Source organism: Lutra lutra, chromosome X, assembly GCF_902655055.1.
Source record: "Lutra lutra chromosome X, mLutLut1.2, whole genome shotgun sequence".
Lineage (NCBI taxonomy): Eukaryota > Metazoa > Chordata > Mammalia > Carnivora > Mustelidae > Lutra > Lutra lutra.
The window spans coordinates 60,004,590-60,023,373 of NC_062296.1; the positions used below are offsets into that span (position 1 = coordinate 60,004,590).

The window sequence follows — 18,784 nt, forward strand, 5'->3', positions numbered from 1 at the left end:
TGCTCCTTAACTAAAATAGATTTGTAAGTATTTCCTTCTGAAGTTATAAATGGGAGATGACTGCTGCTAGTAGATATTCAATATTTACCAAATTAACTAATTAAATATCTCCATGCTTTCAAGCCTTCGAACTGTTTCTAGGAGGACAACATACTCCAAAACTATCTGAACAAGAATACTTGATTAATGCAATCAGCACGGCATTTCCCAAGACAGTATTATAAATTCTCTTTAGTCATAAATATAACTCCATTTCTAGCATTCTCTATGCTTTTTCACGAAAGCTCCCTAGAAAATCTTATAAAGAACAGTGTGATAAAAAGAGAGTATGTGCCAAATGCAAGGTACCATTGTTATAAAGTGAAATACTACTGTTAACTAGAAGTGACTTGTTAATGCTAATATAGCTTGCTGTATTTTTATCAGATATGGATTTGTAGACTCTCCCCCCAACACCCCAACCACATCATGCAAGCAGGAAAGCATGAAATTTCAAAATTGCCTAACATTAAAAAATAAGTCTCTTAATTTATTTGCATTCTAAAATAGAGCCCTTCGTCCCTTTTTTTTCCCACATAAAACTCTACTTAGCAATGTACAAGATTTATCAAGCCCATGTAACATTCCCTTTAAAATCTTAAGTTCAATCACTATTTGTTTTCTACTATTATACTATGTTTTGGCAGCAATCGTTTATTGGTCTGTCATTGCAGTAAATGCAACTTAACAATAAACCAGTCTGACATTTTAGGTCTTGAAGATACATACCATATATATTTCTTTAAAAATAATCATACTTTTGTAAGCAATACTTTACAGTAGACACCTCAAAAATCTACCATAGATGTTGAAACTTAAAACGAGAAAAATTTAAGTTCTAAATCTTTATACATATATATCCAGATTTCTATATATATTATATATACAGACATAAGTATATATAAAATATATATAATCAGATTTGAAAAATGAACAAAAACTGGGCACTGTACATAAAGTCTCTTTAAAACTCAAACAATAGAAAACTCTTTAAACATTAAACAATTTTAATAAAAGTTTCTGTACAATGCTAAGCAGTTTTATTTACACATAGAAAATGTAATAGGAGTAGTGTTTGAAATTACAGAACTCCTTAAAATTTCAATGGCAGGTAAATCTGGAAAAAATAACAGCATTCCATTCACAAATATTTTCAAGCAATAAATATGTATTTATAAATAGTGTAAATTTACATCAAGATTAGAAACAAAAATCACAAATCTGAAGTTTATTCCTTAGTCTATGTGCAATCCATTATCTTTGTGACTTGGCTGTTAATTTTTTAAACATTTTATTTAGGAACCAAAAGTGTAATAACCGTCATGGTTTCAAAACAAGACAGAAAAACATAAAAGCAGTAAAAAAGTTCCTTACCTAACTTTTCACATTAAAAAAAAGTTGACCAAAGAAAGACTTAAAATTGCTAACTACCTTACAAAGAAATGACCAGCTAGGCTAGTATTTTTTTTCCAAGGAAAATTCTGAAGGGGAAAAGATAGATGAAAACCAATTCATCAGCCCAGAAATAGAGAAATATAAAAGAGGTTGTTTTCAAGTCAGTAGTCTGTATGATGTTGCCAGTTTTGTCAGATATATACAAAACATGGAATTTATTATTTTTTTCTGAAGTACAGCTGATCACTTTGTGAGAGTCCTGGAGTAGGAGCAGTGCTCTCCCCTGTCCAGTTGGTTGACACTCCGCACTTGGAAGGTTGCATAGACACAGTTTTCAGCCAGCAGCCTTACGAGATAGCTACAAAAACCAGTGGTGCAGAACTGAGTTACTTCCTGAATAGCAGAAAAGGTCTCACTTAATGTCCATGGAACAATATCAAGATGAGGAGGATGGTAATGGAGGAGCCTGAAAATAAAAGGTATGTTACTTTGGCACACAAATGGTTAATAGCATTTCCTAGGTCAAGGCTACAAACACAGTCTGCTTATGAAGGTGGGGAAGGAACAATTCTCAAAAGAAAGTTTAACAGCCTGCTACACAATGTCAACACAGAACCTCCCTTAACTACTGTCTCCCCTGTGGCCAATTTTCCTAAGGGTCTGAGGCCATTATTCTCCTCAGTGTGCCCACATTTTTCTGTACTTCCCCATTAGTTAAAAGCTCTTAGGATGTTATTAGGTTGACCATTTTTTAGATTGCTTTAAAAAAAAAAAAAAAGGCTTACGGAAAATGATTTCATAAATCAATTATAATTTCATTAGTGACTGGCTTCAGAAGCTTTCTCAACGAGATAATATATTTTGTTTAACATATTCCGGATAATTTTCTTCTTCTTGAAGCAATCTTAAAGACCACTTAAGTGAAACTAGGAGCTAAATTTCAGTAATTCGGTTTTTGATCATATATGCAGAGAAAAGTATTGGAGGAAATCAACAATTCATAAATCATATTTGTGTTTCTATTCATGAAACTATTGATGTGCTAGAGTAAAATGCTTCCATCTAAGCATTTGCTGCTTAAAATTAAAAACTGTGTAATATTTGTAAGTATACCTGAGCTTCATAAGGTTATATAATGTATTAGGAAGTTAAGCTCCATCAAATATTCCCATAAGGTTAATACTTCTGGCAAGGACAGAATTTTAAATACATATAATTAGCTCTAAAAGCAGAAGTCTATTTAAGACCACACTTACTGAATCATTTTGTGGACACTACTAACCCTATGTACACATTTTATCAACTGATATCAAATGGCATAAAGGATAGGATAGTGTTCTAAAAGCACAGAAAGATTTTAAAATGTAATTATGGTGACATCGTTTAGGCTTGGACTCACCCAGCAAGAAAACTGAAAATGAAATATGCCAATTTTATAGGCATAAACACTTGGAAGTGAAGGAGAGGGGAATGATATAAGTACTTCCTCATGTAGTATCTAACAAGCAAAAGGAAAATTTAAATATTTCATTACCTCCTACTTATCAGGTGGCAGAACAAACACTGCTGCTTCCCTATCCAGCTAAGTATGTACTCACATGCTGATTTCACTTACTAATGTAAATTGGTCATAGACTTGCATCAGGTCCTCCATTTTATACTGTTCTAGCACCACAAAATTTTCCAGGTTTCCGCTTGTTTTTCGTGCACAATCTTGGCAATGCACTATGTAGGTCTTTCGAGAATTGCTCTCATTTGTGACAAAAAGCAGATCAAAAACCTCCACCTATTTTATGCAAGAGAGAAAGAGTTCAATAGAGAGAATGGTATATATTTATTGTACTGTTTTAGTATAACCATAGAATTCTACTTCACATGGAATTGTGGACAGTGATCTCTGGTTAAGAGTAGGTACTAACACAAACATGGCCATGTTTGAGAATCTTTAATAGACCAGGTTTATTTTGCACCAAACCCAAAGTGGTAATGCAAATGACAAACCCTTTACAACCGCTCGCAAAAGCCTAATTTAAAAGTTGATCAAGGGGGCAACTGGGTGGCTCAGTGGGTTAAGCCTTTGCCTTTGGCTCAGGTCATGATCTCAGGGTCCTGGGATTGAGCCCCGCATTGGGCTCTCTGCTCAGCAGGGAGCCTGCTTACCCCTCTCTCTCTCTCTGCCTGCCTGTCTCCCTACTTGTGATCTCTTTCTCTGTCAAATAAATATAAATAAAATATTTTAAAAAAAAAAGTTGATCAAGGTCAGCCAGTTTTTGTTTTAAATCTGAAACAATGGTATACAATCAGAAGAAAGTGATTGTCACTTTCCATTTACTTCTCTGTAACAGTACTCATCACAGAGCACTGGGTGTGGATAGTGGTCTTCTCCCATAGACTGAACTTCTCAAAGATGACTATGTTTTACTCACTTTTGCACCTCCAAAACATAGCACAGAGCTATGCTCAAAACACACTCACTGAATAAATATAATCTGATTTACTACAGACAAGGAAACTGACAGGTAAGTGACAGTGAGTATTCAGCTATAAGCCTCATGTTAAGGAACAGGCGTATAAGCAAAAGGTACATGCATGAGTATAGCATGATTTTAGAAATAATACCTCTACCTTTTACAGAAAGACTGATGAGCTGCTATGGTTCAGGTGGGATAAAATAACACTAAGGGACAGGAGTCATTCTGAAATTCTGAAAAGTTTATTCATTCATCTCGGTTTTTTTCTGAGGTTTAACAAACCTAACCACAACCTATCTGATCTCTCAAAGATTTAACTTTGCAGGTTGCACAACATTAAAACAGCTGATGGAGTCAATCATTTCAAATAAACGTCAATGTCTGAATACAGAATTTCAATGTTTGGAATGGATCACTGATACCCCTGGCTTTGGTGTATCCTTGAATTTATTCAATGACAGAAACCTCTCATCACCTCCTATTTTCTTTGAACAGTGTGTTAATTAAAATCCCAGTGTTCATGACTCTACCATTACTATCAGTAGGCAACAACATGAACCTGGTGACCTGAGCCAGACAATTTGTGAGCATTCTTCGACCTGTCCCTCACTTCTGCCATGTAATGAGCTGTATTGTGGATTTTACCTTCTAAATATTTTTAAATTCCTCTCCTTCTTTAATACTCCCATTGCAATCTCATGTAGGCGTAAAGATAACAAATCTTTCTTAAAACCACTGCAACAGCTTCCTACCTCCATTTTCTCCAATCACATTTCTCTTTCAAACACATATCCAACATGGCTGCCTGCTCAACATCTTCTGATGGCTTCAATGACCTCAGAATAAATATCAAGTTCCTTAAAATCATTTGAGATGCTCTGTAAAGGTTCCTCCCACCTAGACTTGTAGGTTGAATTTGTATAGTCTGTATTCCAGCCATACCAGACTACTTACCCTTTTCTGAACAAGCCATTTCATTTCCCATGTTATGCCTACAGCTCATAATAACATTCGCTCCACTTCCAATTCTCATCACTTTTTAGCCCACTGAAGTCATACTCATCCTTCAAGGATGGACTCAAATGTTAGTACTTTGGGGAATTCTTATGCCAATACTAGAAGTGAAAATTAGGTCATTTTCCCCCTCGGTGTTATCCCAACAGTAAGATCCATTCATTCTGTTGCATTCACCACAGTCCCATGTACATTACAATTAGTTGTTTATAATTTGTCTTCTCTGAGTAGAATGTAAGCTCCTTCAGAACAGGTATTACATTAGTATTTGTTACTGCTTCTCTTGCAAGCCTTGGCCACAGAAGACTGACCAATGTTCTATGAACTACACCAGAGAGGCTGAGCATTAATCTGCCTGGAGCTATACTGAACTACACCCAGTTTACTTTCATCAGCTTACATCTGGATTATTCCCAGTTTAAAATCTCAAGACTAAACTTCTTGATGATTATCATTTGTTAAACATCTACCAGATAAATGACTCTGTCATAATTACTTTTAGAGTTAAATTCACTGTTAGTGAAATGGTAAGTCATGAGACTAAATTTTAATGTAACAGCTAAGTAACAAGAAAATAACAAGATTGAATATAATGCCAATTTCAGTAAGATGCAGGATAGGAGTATAAGTATTCTTTATAAATTTTATAGACTTACAAATTTATAAATTTAAAATAAAAGTAGCCAAAGAGAAACCAAAAGTAGAGAGTTAAGAGGCTTTATAGAACAACGCTGGACAACAATAGTTACTTACCTCACAAATGCTACAGTAATGCGCTGGTTCTTCTTTTGTCCGCCCATGCCATATAATCTCTTTTCCTGCAGCAATGAGAGCTTCCCTCAATGTCTGACATTGCTTCAGAGTTCTCAGAAGACAATACCTATTATGGGGGAAAAATTATTTGTGACCAGCAACAGAATATTGTAGATCTTTAGCATCAAAGATATACTCCTAGAGACTTGGTTCTAGTATCTGCAACTTCATCAATTTTTTTTTTTTTTGTCAATTTCTCGGATAGTCTCTTATTTAAAAATAAGGCCAATGCTCAGCAAGTCTGATGACAAAATTGTATCACTTAAAGTTGAATATTAATTGATATCTGAATATCAAAATACAGTGATCTTAATATAAAAAACCTGACTCCTTGCTTAAACAGAAGTTGCTAGATTTGGCTCTTATTTGGGCAAGTCAATTTAACCTCTTTGCGAGTCAATCTCCTCATCCTTGACATAAGGGGTCTAAATTCCAAATCTCAACTGCTATGATTCTATTAAGGCAGGAAGGCACATTATTTCTGTCAGCACTACCTAGACACTCAGAAACAGCATCATCTTGTACAGCTGCTTTTGAAAAGTTTGAGTCTATACACAGAAAACTATACATTTAGCATGACACAAAATTGGTTTCACTATAGCGTTAAAGAGGAAAAAAGACATCACTTGATTTTAACTTGAGGATAATATAGAATCTTTCATTTATATTAACACAAGTGAACTCTTCTTATAACATATCTTTTCTAAATTCATACTTATGATGCTAACAATACTGAATTCTCACAATTTGTGCTGATTTTCCTATAGTCTGCTGTCATTACTTGAACTTGTCTGCTAAAGTGTCTTTTACTCTCCTGTGAATTAGTGGCTCAGGTTCTCCATTTGAAAGAGAAGTTGGACTAGATGATCTCTAAGGCACTTTGCAGCTCTAAAATGCAGACAACGAAAATACCCTAAAGAAAAGGAAATGAGTTTAGCAACTGACTGCTAATTGAGAGCAAAGTTTTTGTCTGTTTTATTTGTTGCTTAGGACAGTGCCTGGCATATAGTATGTGCTAGATAAACATTCAATTACTTACAAGTAAAATTTAAAGCTTGATAACAGCATATTTGATTTCTCTGAATTTATATGTCCTTGCTATTTCCTAAGTTACAAGGTTAAAGTATTGGTACTTATCAGAACCCATGTAAATTAAGCCAATGTAAAAATATGGACCTAATATATATGTAAACCTGTTAATTTACGTAACAAACCTTACAATAGCAACTTTACAGTTAAAAAGCAGATCTTTTCAGTATCATAGTCAAAGAACTTCGCTCTTAATCTGGCCTTAGCAATTCTTGTGTTTAACTTATTTAAAAGCAAAATAATGCTTCAGACCTGTGGTTTGCAAGTCAAACACAGGACAGCTGTGTTTGGGAGGAGACGTGTCAGGGGAGGTAGCAAGCAGAAAGTCAGATCATGGCAAAAAGAAGAGCGAGGAGACAGAACTCGACACTATGCCACCAACTCCTGAACAGTACCTGCTCCTCCCTTTCCCCTTTCCTGTGTCACACACAATTCACCTCTGATGTCACTGATCTTACTAAACAAGTTTGCCAAGCCGGGCTTCAAAACAAGGTCTCTTTCATAGGAAAATAATGCCTAAAACTTTGCAGGTACCTTTGGAAGATTTGCACACTCCACTACGCTCTCGTGTGAGCAAACAAAGAAAAATAATAAAATAACAAATAAAGTACATGAATAATTAAAAGTAAGAAACAGGAGGCATGGTATGAGGTGCTTCAGACATGTTATGCCATGCAGACCTCTCAACAGCCCTGTCTGCCACTCTTATCTCCATATCTTACCAATGAGCAAACTAGGGCTCAGGTAAGCTCAATTTGCCTGATGTTATGAAGCTAATTTTTTTAAGTGGCTGGGCTAGGGGTTTGGGAAAACAAAATGTTAAGCCTCCCCTCACTAGCTCACACTGTACTCTTCTTTCTGGTCTCTTTTTACCTGCCTGATCCCCCTCGTCTCTTTAGAAGATGAGATTCTTGAAGCTCTATCAGCACAGTCTGGTTTTGTGGTTCTGGGGAGCATTACTCCACTCTACTCAGCGAATGAAGTTTTATCTCCAATGCTATGGGCTACTTTGGCAGTTAGATGTAGTTTATAACTTATAGCTCGTTTGGTAGTTTTATCCAGAAGAAGGCAATCAGTATGTATTTTTTTCCTACAAACAATAAAGGGTTAGAGCCAGAGTTACATTAAGAGTAAATACTAAGCCATGAATATGCTGCTTCTGGGATCACAGCTCCAGAATTTTTATTTTGTGAGATACTGGAATCTTAAAAAATCTTCAGTCCAACTAATGTGGTCTGACAACAAATAACCAAACTGCGGTTTCCCCCTTGCCCTTTGGTTTTTTTCCTTAACAGTAAAATTTTTTGTTTCTTCCCATTTCCAAAAGGTAGCAGTTGGAACAGAAGGAGAATTGAGAGAGAGAGAGAGGCTCTTTTGGAGACCACAGCAATAAGCCTGTCCTAGAGGATGTGATTCAACTGAAGGGTAGAGAAAAATAAATAGAAAATAAAAACATTTGGGGAAAGGATGCCTAGGGAAGACACAGATACTATTCAGGACTTAACAGTCATCTGGTTCTGCTTTTAGGCCTTGGTTTTACGTGAGGACAACAGCTGAGTGTACTGAAGAGCTAAAAACTAAGAGTCAAACAAAATCACTGCTGCCATTTCCTCTTCCCTTTAGTTTTACTGAATTTTAATAAATTTATCTTACAGCAATTAAAAATGCAACTTATTCAAAACAAAATAATAAATCACTAGCAAAAAGTATAAAAATGTAGAGGATAGAAGATGCTGTTTTTAACAAATGCATTTTAGGAACAGGGTCAGAAATGATTTTAGGAGCTAGAAAAGCAGGAAATTCTGTGACTTTTAAGATCAGTCTGGTTTCAGGACCCTGTGTTTAGCTGTGTGGATGAAAGACTACACAAAAAGGCAGGGGATATTAAAGACAGCTCTGGCTTGGAAGAAAACCACAACAAAGAGGCTGATTGAGGGCATGTTATACAGTAGAATCTAATCCACCCAAAAACCCATCTGCAAAGATGGAACCTCAAGAGGGATGGAATTTTAGTAAAACAGCTTTACACAGGGGATGGAAATGCAAATATACTTGGAATAGCAGAATAAGGAAACTGAAGATAACAGGACAAATAATTATGAATAATATCATAAATCAATACATTGGGCAAAAGATAAAGTAATACCATGAATGCTAAAAGGAAGAAGTTCACCTTCCACTGAGGGGAGATGGGAAATCACAGAATTTCATAAAGAAGCTGTCAATTTAGATGTGAGCGAGAAGGAGAGGTGGGAGGAAGGCATATTCCAGGCAGCAGGAATGCCATGAATAAAGCTAGTATGGGGATTATTCAGGGAACAAACAACTGTTGCTACAAGATTTTAATCTTGGGATGTTTCTGGGGTAGGAGAATAAGGGAATAAAGCTAGTATACTATGTCGAAGTGAAGATAACACTGGGGACTACTCAGACATTCCAGAGGCAACTTAACTAAGTTCCCAAAGTTAGTTCTCAAACACCAGTGTGGAGACAGATGAAACATGGGTTAAACTTGATACAACAAGTCTTTATGGTAACAATCTTAGCCACTAAGCAGCAGATGGGGTACAAATTGAAGCACACCAAGAGGTGCCCTTCCTTGACCAATCTCTCTTACTAAAGAGCCATCCAGGAAAAGTGAGCCAACATGTAAGCCCCTGAAACACACTTGCCACCTGTCACCAGGGTTTCATACCCCTACAACAGTGAGTGTCTAAATGTCAGTAAGACATCTAACAGTTTCATTGAAACCAACCACATGGCTGAAAATCAAGGTCTCAGTCAATGATAAAATGAGTTAAGAATTTTAAACTCTTGGATGGAAAGATCAAGCATGAAAGCAAATGTTACCCATGAGGATGCAGAGTTTTAGAACTTTTAGATTTTGTTTGTTCAGTGTTCTCATAAAGCACTGCATATTTAACCCAATGGTGTTTCAGAAGACCCAGCCTCAGGACAATAGCATTAGGATCTATACTAACTATGGAGTGGTCTTCATGGCCATACCCTCTTAATCAATTATTAGGCCAACTGGACATTACCACAGAGCTGGAGTATACCTCATTTATCCATTAACAAATGAGAATCAAAGGGAAAAGGGAGTTAATAATGAATAATTTGCTTTATAGTATATCCAAAACCTCTGTGCTTATGATAAAGGTTTTATTATGTAAATAGGGTAATAATCTATAATATGTACCAAAAAAGGGAAAACAAAGATGTTGTTAGTTTTAAGAGCTCTAATCTAGTCTAAGATGTCAGGGGCTTGCTTGATCAGAGGATTCATCTAGGCCACTGTGAGAGAGATTTCCAGGGTTCTTCTCATAGAGCTCTGAATTTACCTGTTAGGAACAGAGACTAGAAATCTATTTTAGCAAGAGTCTCTGCTGATTTTATGATCAGGAAGTAAGAACCAGTGCAAACCTCTTACTTCATAAGTGATGAAATTGGAAACAACATCTAAAATTTATAGCATTATTCTTCAATAGACATTAGTATTATACCAACTTCATGAATCACATTTTTATAATAAAAGCCTTTAAGAGACTATAGAAAGCAAGCTTCAGCGGGGAGATAAGAGCAGATTCTAGAGCTAGATTGCTTGGGTTCAAATCCCAGCTCCACACATACTTCATATTCTCTGTGCCTCAGTTTCCTCACTGCAAAAAGAGGACAACTATTACTGCTATTATGAGAATTACAGGTGTTATATAAAATGCTTAGATTACTGTCTGGCAATTAGTGATCAGTATTTAAATTCAACATGTCAAATTCTTAAACTGTGTTAAAAAATAATTACTAAACCGAGTTTTTTTTAATCTGAAAAAAATTGTGCAATGAATGCCAACTAAAAGTATAATAATTATACCAAAAAGAACATAGGACAGATTATTTAAAAGGTGTTAAGTCCATATCCCATGACGTCAGGATTTCTCACTGGAGGCACTACTGTTATCTTGACGGGGAAATTTGTTGTTTTGAGGGGTTGTCCTGTGCAGGGTGGGATGCTTAGCAGTACCTGTAACTTCTACCCACAAAATATCCACAGTACCCCTCCCGTTCAAATCTTGCCACTGCCCTATGTGCCCTGAGGAAGGGGGGTCAGGGGAGACCAAGCTACCCACAATTGAGAACCACTGCCCTAGGTCCATGAATATTATACCTGAAAAATAGAAGGTGACTGAGGTTTCTAGAACTAATATTAGTATTAATAATTATAATAGCTATCATTTACTGAGTGCTTCCTCTATGCTAAGACACATATAATACTTACACAAGGTGTATGAGAAAGATACCATTATTAGTCCCTTTTCTCAGGAAAGGAAACAAAGGCTAGTAAGTTTGGTGATTTGCGCATGGTCCCCACTACCAACAAATGGAGCAGCTGAGATCTGAAGGCAGACTGGACTCCCAACAGCTACACAGTGCTGCCCTGCCTGTAATAATACCTCACTGAAATATCAAATAGCATAGAGCCTACGACTTAGGAAAATTACAAAGGAAAAGAAAATAACAAACATATAATGATCACATATACATGAAAGGCACAGAGAAGTATAAAGCATTAATACTGTGCATATAAAATGGCACATTTAAAAACAGATCTTAAAAGAGTGCATTGTAAGTGGTCAAAAGTATGACAAAATGATATGACAATAACTTAAGTTTGTGGGGAATGGTTTTCAATGGACTTGATACTTCTGAAATTTTAGAAAATTTATTTTCCAGTACTGGCTTATAAGGTATTAGTGTATTTAGAATGTATATTAACTCAGCAGATTACAGGGAGATTGATAAGAGAATGTATATTCTGAAAATTAACCTTCTACTCCTCAGCATACTATCTGATATGCTCCTCCTAAATCTGAGACTTCCTAACATTGAATTTTTCAGAGGAAAATGGGTATTTGGCATTCCGTTTTTGACATTTGAAAATGTACTGAACTACTTACCATCACAGCAATTTAAGTGGAACTAACAAAGTAGGTGGTGAAGGAACCAGTTTCCAACGTATTAGGAAAACATACTATCATTACATTAACTTGCTAACAGCCCAACATGATTGCAGCAATTTATACCATATTTGTTGGACTTCGCCTTATCTACTATTGAGATTAAACCATTCAACTGCATCTAAAGGAATCTAAGTTATTGTGAAAGCCTGTTATCTACAGGGAAATCTAATCAGTACCACGAGTCTCCAGAGCTTACTTGCTACACTATCATTTGATTCCTTTTCAAGGGTCCTGTTAAAAGGAATATTTCAATGCTAAAACATAACGAATATATGAGTCTTATGAAAGTGAAGTTAAAAAGAGACTGAGCACTATACAGGGAGAAAATGTAGGCCACAGCAATGCACCTCAAATATCTGAAAATGGGAATCAAGAATTTTCGAAGAATGAGGTTTCTCTTAGCTCAACTAGTTTAAAATTAAAACCAGAGAGTAAAAACTGTATACTATGATGAAGATGGATAATCAGCATCAATAATCTTCCCACCCTCAATTTTAGGTTTTAAAGTGCCTATTTTAATAAAACTTCATTCACTCAAGACCTACTAATGAAAATACCTATGACATAGTTTATACTGGAGCAGGATAGGCATTTACTTAAAGTATGTTCAATAGTTCTCAAAAATGTACAACCCAAATAAAATTTTGAGAAAACAAATCCAGAATGTGGAACTCTGTATGAAACAGAGGTATGCCGTCCTACAAAAGAAAAGCAAAGCAAAGCAAAGAGAAGAAGAGAAGAGAAAAGAAAAGAAAAGAAGGAAAAAAAATCATGTAAAAAGACTTAGATTTCAAAGAGACTGAAGACACAATAATTAAATACTGAATTCAGTGTGAGCATCACAGGGGCTGGTGGTGCAGGGAGAGATAAAAGCTACAAAAATGCATTTTTGCATAGTTGGGGAATTTCAAATGTAGACTGTTCATTAGCTAATTACTACTGAATTTCACATTTTTTTACATGTGTTAAACAGTACTGTGGTTACACAAGAATATCTTTATTCTTAAGAGATGCAGGTTGAAGCATTTCGGGTCATGTCATAATGTTTGCAAATTACTTTTTCATATGGCTCAGCCCAAAAAGTGTGTGCATATGCCTATGTGGAGACTGCTAAGTAAATGTGACAAAAACCTATCTGACGACTCCAGGTGAGGTTATATGGGCATTTACAGTACTAGTCTTTCACTTTTGGTAGATTTTTAAAATTACAAAATAAAAAGTTGGAGGAAAAGTATAAACAAGTTTGGGAGTGGGGGCATGAAGCAATGCATTAAATGCAAATCTGATATATTTTAAAGGAGAATAGGGTATTCATATGGAAAAAATGTCACAGTTCAATGAGTTAAAGGTCAGTAGCTTTACATTTAGATAGTCTTTCTTAATTCATTTCTTTGTATAGGCATTGTTCTATTTTTAAAATAGCTAATGGTTCAGAAAACTTAACAGCCAGCACCTTAGGAGGGTTACCTGCCAGCCAGGTGAAAGCTACAAATGTGTGTACCAGACTCCTTTTCACAGCAATAGAGCCATGCAGTCATCTGGCTACTTAACAGAGATCCCCATTACAACATCACAGGAGGAATTCAAGTTCTGCATGTCTGACGTCTGCCAAGCTGGTAATCACTCCCCACACCTACAACATTTCCTCTCTTCTTCTATTACCCCCAGTTCATCAACAAGTATAAATGTCCCACTGCCTACCCAAGGAAAAGCCCCACTGGCAGACTTCTCTCTCACCTCCACCACCCAATCACCCTCTAACCTTTGTCCCTCCTCTTATCTGAACTGCGTCAACTACCTTCTCATTTATTCTTCCAAATCTTCTGCCTTCCATTTATTGCTGAATCTTGCTACCAAGTGATCTAACATGCAAATTTGATCATTATTAAAAAGATTTAAAATTCTTTTTATTTTTTTTTAAGAGAGAGCGAGCGAGTATGCAAGCATGCTAGGAGTGGGAGGAGAGCAGAGAGAGAGAGAGACAATCTTATGCAGGCTCCATGCCCAGCACAGAACCGACCTCCGGACTCCATTTCAAAACCCAAAGGATCATGACCTGAGCCAAAATAAGAGTTGGATGCTTAACTGAGTCACCCAGGCACTCCTAAAAAAAATTTAAAATTCTCAAGGCTTCCCACTGGTGGCTGCTGCCAATGTGAAGTCTACCTGAAATTATTAGCATCCTAAGTTTAAATCTATACTCTTCAACTAATATGAACAAAGTAGGGCTTAAACCTAAAAAGACACTTAAAAGTTTGGCTAAAGAAGGAGAAACGAAGTTTGCTTATAACATATGGGGGTATATGGAATAAAGTCCATGTTCATTTAGACAGTTAAAGGAAATCAAAAGAGAAAGTTACTCCCTGAGCTTCCACTAAAATTCTTCTAAGGAGTTAGGCTGTTAACTTTTTAAGTCAAGGTTACTGCATTATAAAATGAAGGAAGTAATAATCAAGATAATGAATATTCTTTTGACTCATGCCAATGCAAAAAGTACTTGGAAGAACGTGAAGCAGAGAATGAAAATTAGTGTATTTTAGTAAAACAACTAGGATGTAGAAATTGAACGATTACCACATGATTTACTCAGATAAAGTACTTAATGGAACTGCAGGACTCTGAAAGACCCAGTTTGAACCTGGGAAGTGCAAAGAAAAAAAATCAAGAGTAATGTTGACTTGTTGAAATAACAACAGGTAATAACAGGTAATTCGTTCTCAAAATGATAATGAGGAATTAGCAGGGGGGCAACAGGAGAGAACATTGCTCTCCCATTATTAAATCACTCGGTGCCAACATAGGTACATGATCTATTACTACACTCCCACAAATTTTTCATAAATTTTGCATAAACTCACTTGGTGCTGAAACTTGACCTGTGGCTTTTTCTAGTTTTTGCTTATCTCATAACGGTGACTGTGTTTTACTGCAGAAATATTAATGTGTTTGATTCTAGGATACTGCCATAGACCTCACTAGAAGGACAAAATATATATGCACTGTATTTCTTTTCTAAACCCGAAGAATTCTGGATACCAAACCACATTTGGCCTATGGGGTTCAGGATAATGGACTATGGAGGTACATACTACTGCTTCTGTGAGGCCTTTCCTTAATGTTCCCCTCTCTCAGAAGAGCCTTCCTCTGTATTCCCCCATTTTAAAAACCAGTATCTTCATAAGCAAAGATCCCGTATTTTAATTCACTATTTCCCCATTTATTATAAGTGGCCTGAGAAGTGATCAAGTCCCTTTCTCCCTCAGCATAGTATCACACCACAAACTCAGTTCACAATAAATATGAAACAAATATGAAAGCATGAAAAGAACTGGGTGGAGCTGAATGTGTGAGTGGATGTGAAGGCACAAGGTAAATTTCATTTACGTTGTTTCTGATTAATACTTAATTATGAAGACCCAAAAATTTACACATGGTTGATTCACAGTATTTAGAACTAAAAACAGTAATTCAGGAGTTAAGGAAGAGGACTATTTTGTATATATATCTTCTCCATTCCACTTCTTACATGGAGCTGGTAATTTTTTTCTTTTAAAATAGCCTACAATTCACATGTTCAATATATACTGAGTTAATGCCTTACTTAAAGATAACTCAAACAAGGAGAAAAAAGGGGGGCAGTGTAAAAATTACAAAATAGAGTAGCAAAAATAATGGAAAATTTGAGCACACATCTAAATGCAGTATTGGGTTGTGGGCTGACAAGGTTAAGTGGGGGTCAGATCTGAGGTACAAATGGGAGATTTTAAAGAAAGTTTGCATTTGTGCCTTTAGTATGTTTAGCTTAGTTGGTCACTGGTAACCTCACCAAGAGAACTGCCTGGAGCATATTTAAGGTAGAAAGCCAAATTGCTATGGATGGTGGAGTGGACAGGAGATGAAGACAATGACTCTGGCCAAGGAAATAAATAGCAAGGAAGAACCATGACTTAAGAATTGGTATAGCTCGCAAGCTAGGAAAAACCAATACCACTTCCTTCGTTGGCAAGATACTAGGCTTGAAGACCAAAGCAATGATGTGGGTACAATTTTACAGCAAAGCTGAGCTTGTGGAAAAAGACCCCTTCTATTCTGTAATAATACATTCCCCATGCTATCTTCTGACCTTCATTTGGTTCACTATTTGCTTTTCTTAAATAGAAGTATTTCTCTAAGCTCTGTGGCCAACTCCCTACCCCCCTTCTTTCAAGGCAATCACAAATGGCTAGACAGAAGACCCTCTAGTCTGCCAGCTCTAACTCTGCTCTCTAGAGTTCTGTATTTTGTACAACTTCCACTAAACAGCTCTATCCAACTATTTTATTGGCTACTCAAACTTGCCACAACCCCTAAATGAAGTCCTGTGTCAAAGATACATACAAGTAGCTTCCATACAAGACAGCTCTGAGCATTTAATCCTGGCTCTAACCACCTGGGCGACGCTGGGTTGCTGAGAGGTAGAACTCAGATACAGTCTGGGAAGCACTTTTCTTAGTGCTCAGTTAAGTACCAAACTCAATTTCTTTTTATTTTTACATATATTTTTAGACAGAGAGCATGTGATTGGTGGGGAGAGGGGTGCGGAGGGAGGAGGAGAGAATCTTAAGCAGATCTGAGCACAGAGTCCAATAAGAGGCTTGATCTCACAACCCTGAGATCTTGACCTGAGCTGGTATCAAGAATTGGACACTTAACCAACTAAGCCACCCAGGCGTGCCACCCCCAAATCAATTTATTAACTAGCATTATTACTGAAACCACGTAGAACCCAGACTTGAAAACCCAAACTATCTTTGATTCACTCATTTCTCTTACCATCCAAAATCTTATTCTGTTTATTGAACTGCTAGAAAGAACTTTATAAATCCCAAATTAGATCATATTAGTTAAAAACCCATCAAAAGCTCTCTAACAGAATAGACTTATGTTTGGTACGCAATGCACTATCTGCCACAAAGAACTTCTACAACTCCACCCTGTTCTACTACTCCTCACACACATTGTCCTCAAGCTAGAATGTACCACCACATACGTTAACAGAGTCATATCATATATGGGTTTAAGATCATGCAAATACCCAGTAGGGAAGAAGTCAGGAGAGAGGAGCCAGAGAGGCAGGTGCTGGGGACAGAAGAGCAAGAAAAGATGACCTGGCGTGAGTACGCACTTGCTGGTGCTCTGGGCAGGAGGAGAGCTCCCCCGAGCCTCGCACCGGGTCGGCAGCCTGACCATGCCGAGTGTGACTGTAGTAGCACAACAGGGCCTCTCCTCATAAGCCAACAATTTCACCCGGTGCTCAAGTGAGGAAAAGAGATTCATTCCCTCACCAGAGGAATATGTGACTGTGCGGGACTGAAGCAGACAGGGTATGCGTTACTTTATAGACGAACTGAAGCATCTTCCTGATGGCATGACAGTCTGGTCTTAAACTGGCTTTAGGTGGTATTCCTCTGTCCTCTTTCCTTTCACTGCCTCCACATCTTTACCCTTTACATCAATTACCTGCTTCCCAGAATACACAGACTCTTCTGATTCCATGGAGCTGGGAAGTATCCTGTGGGATCTGTTGCTGTATTTCTTTCAATGTATCTATTTATATGCACTTTTACTTCAAGACAAGACCTACACACCAGATACACACAGACAAACATATACCCTCTCAGTGCCTACCCTAGAGTCGTGTATACAATCAGCAAATATTCATTAAATTATGGAAAGTACAAATGAAAGAAAAGGCACAATGTTGGCTGGTGAAAAGTACGTTTTTGGTTAACAGCTGAATGATTATGTTTTAAGAGGGATGTTTATAAAGCAAAGCTTAGGGGTCTGAATTTATATTTATAGTGAACATTTCAATCAGTGTGAGGACAGAAAGGGCTTGCTAATCACATCTCATGACAACTCCAGCTGGGAGCAGAATTCTTTTTTTTTTTTTTTTAAGATTTTATTTATTTATTTGAGAGAGAGAGAGTGAGAGAGAGCACAAGAGGGGAGAAGGCCAGAAAGAGAAGCAGACTCCGCATGGAATTGGGAGCCCGATGTGGGACTCGATCCTGGGACTCTGGGATCATGACCAGAGGCAGTCACTTAGCCAACTGAGTCACCCAGGCGCCCTGGGAGCAGAATTCTTAATATAATGAGGAACACAATAAAGATTCAAATGACTGAATATTTTGTAGCACAGAGTAAAAATGGGAGTAAAATGAGAATGTAAGTGCATTTAGGTTAAAAAATAAGGTAGGTATGAGGAACAACAGTATCATGGGTAATTTTAAGTTGAAATACTTCCAAATTGTATGTATCCAATTTCAACACAACCTCGTAACAAAAATGAGTATGAGTGTCAATGCTCAATATTTCAAAAATTAAGAGGAGGGATGATGATAAACTGGAGGGAGTCTAGAAGGATGACAAGGATGATGGGGATGGAGGGATGAAAATGATGATAGAGGTGAGAGATGTTTAAATTAATGAAGACCAGGTAGGAAGAAGAGAATACGACAATGATCTTCCTTGATTCCTTTTTCTTTCTTGCCACTTCCTCCCCACATCCTGCAACGTATGAGCAAGTTCTGTGAGCTTTAGCTCCACCAAAGACCCTAGTCTGATCCCTCTCTCTACCCCCATGGGTAAATGTCTGTCTAGGTTGGTCTGTCCTGTTCCAACTGCCTTCTAACTATACACCCACACCCCCTTGGAATCCATTCTCTACAAAGGAACCAGATTCATTTTCTTAAAAGTTTAAAACAGAACCCATCAGTCTCTTGCTTACAATCTAATGGTAATCTGTAACGCCCAGAAGTCCATGTCCAATCTAGTTCCTGCTCACTTCATTGAGCTTACTGCAACCCCCTTCTTTCTCTCATTCTGCTATATACACTGGCCTTCCTGTTCTACAAACATGCCAAAGCTATTCCTAATTTAGCCATTCAGGCCTGAAGTGTTCTACCC

The 18,784-nt window shown here is 37.0% G+C and overlaps 1 protein-coding gene across 8 annotated transcripts in view; it reads right to left on the minus strand.

The window, feature by feature from the left end:
* Positions 1-503: 503 nt before the first annotated feature.
* KDM6A (lysine demethylase 6A) overlaps positions 504-18,784 on the minus strand; it is a 212,931-nt gene continuing 194,650 nt past the window's right edge. For all 8 annotated transcript variants that reach the window (XM_047714914.1, XM_047714912.1, XM_047714918.1 and 5 more), the window contains 3 exons: positions 5,673-5,799; positions 3,050-3,220; positions 504-1,900 (listed from right to left, as the gene is read on the minus strand). In XM_047714914.1, the coding sequence (XP_047570870.1) occupies positions 1,871-1,900; positions 3,050-3,220; positions 5,673-5,799 (328 nt within the window). In that variant the 3' untranslated portion in view covers positions 504-1,870. The remainder of the gene's footprint in view (positions 1,901-3,049; positions 3,221-5,672; positions 5,800-18,784) is intronic.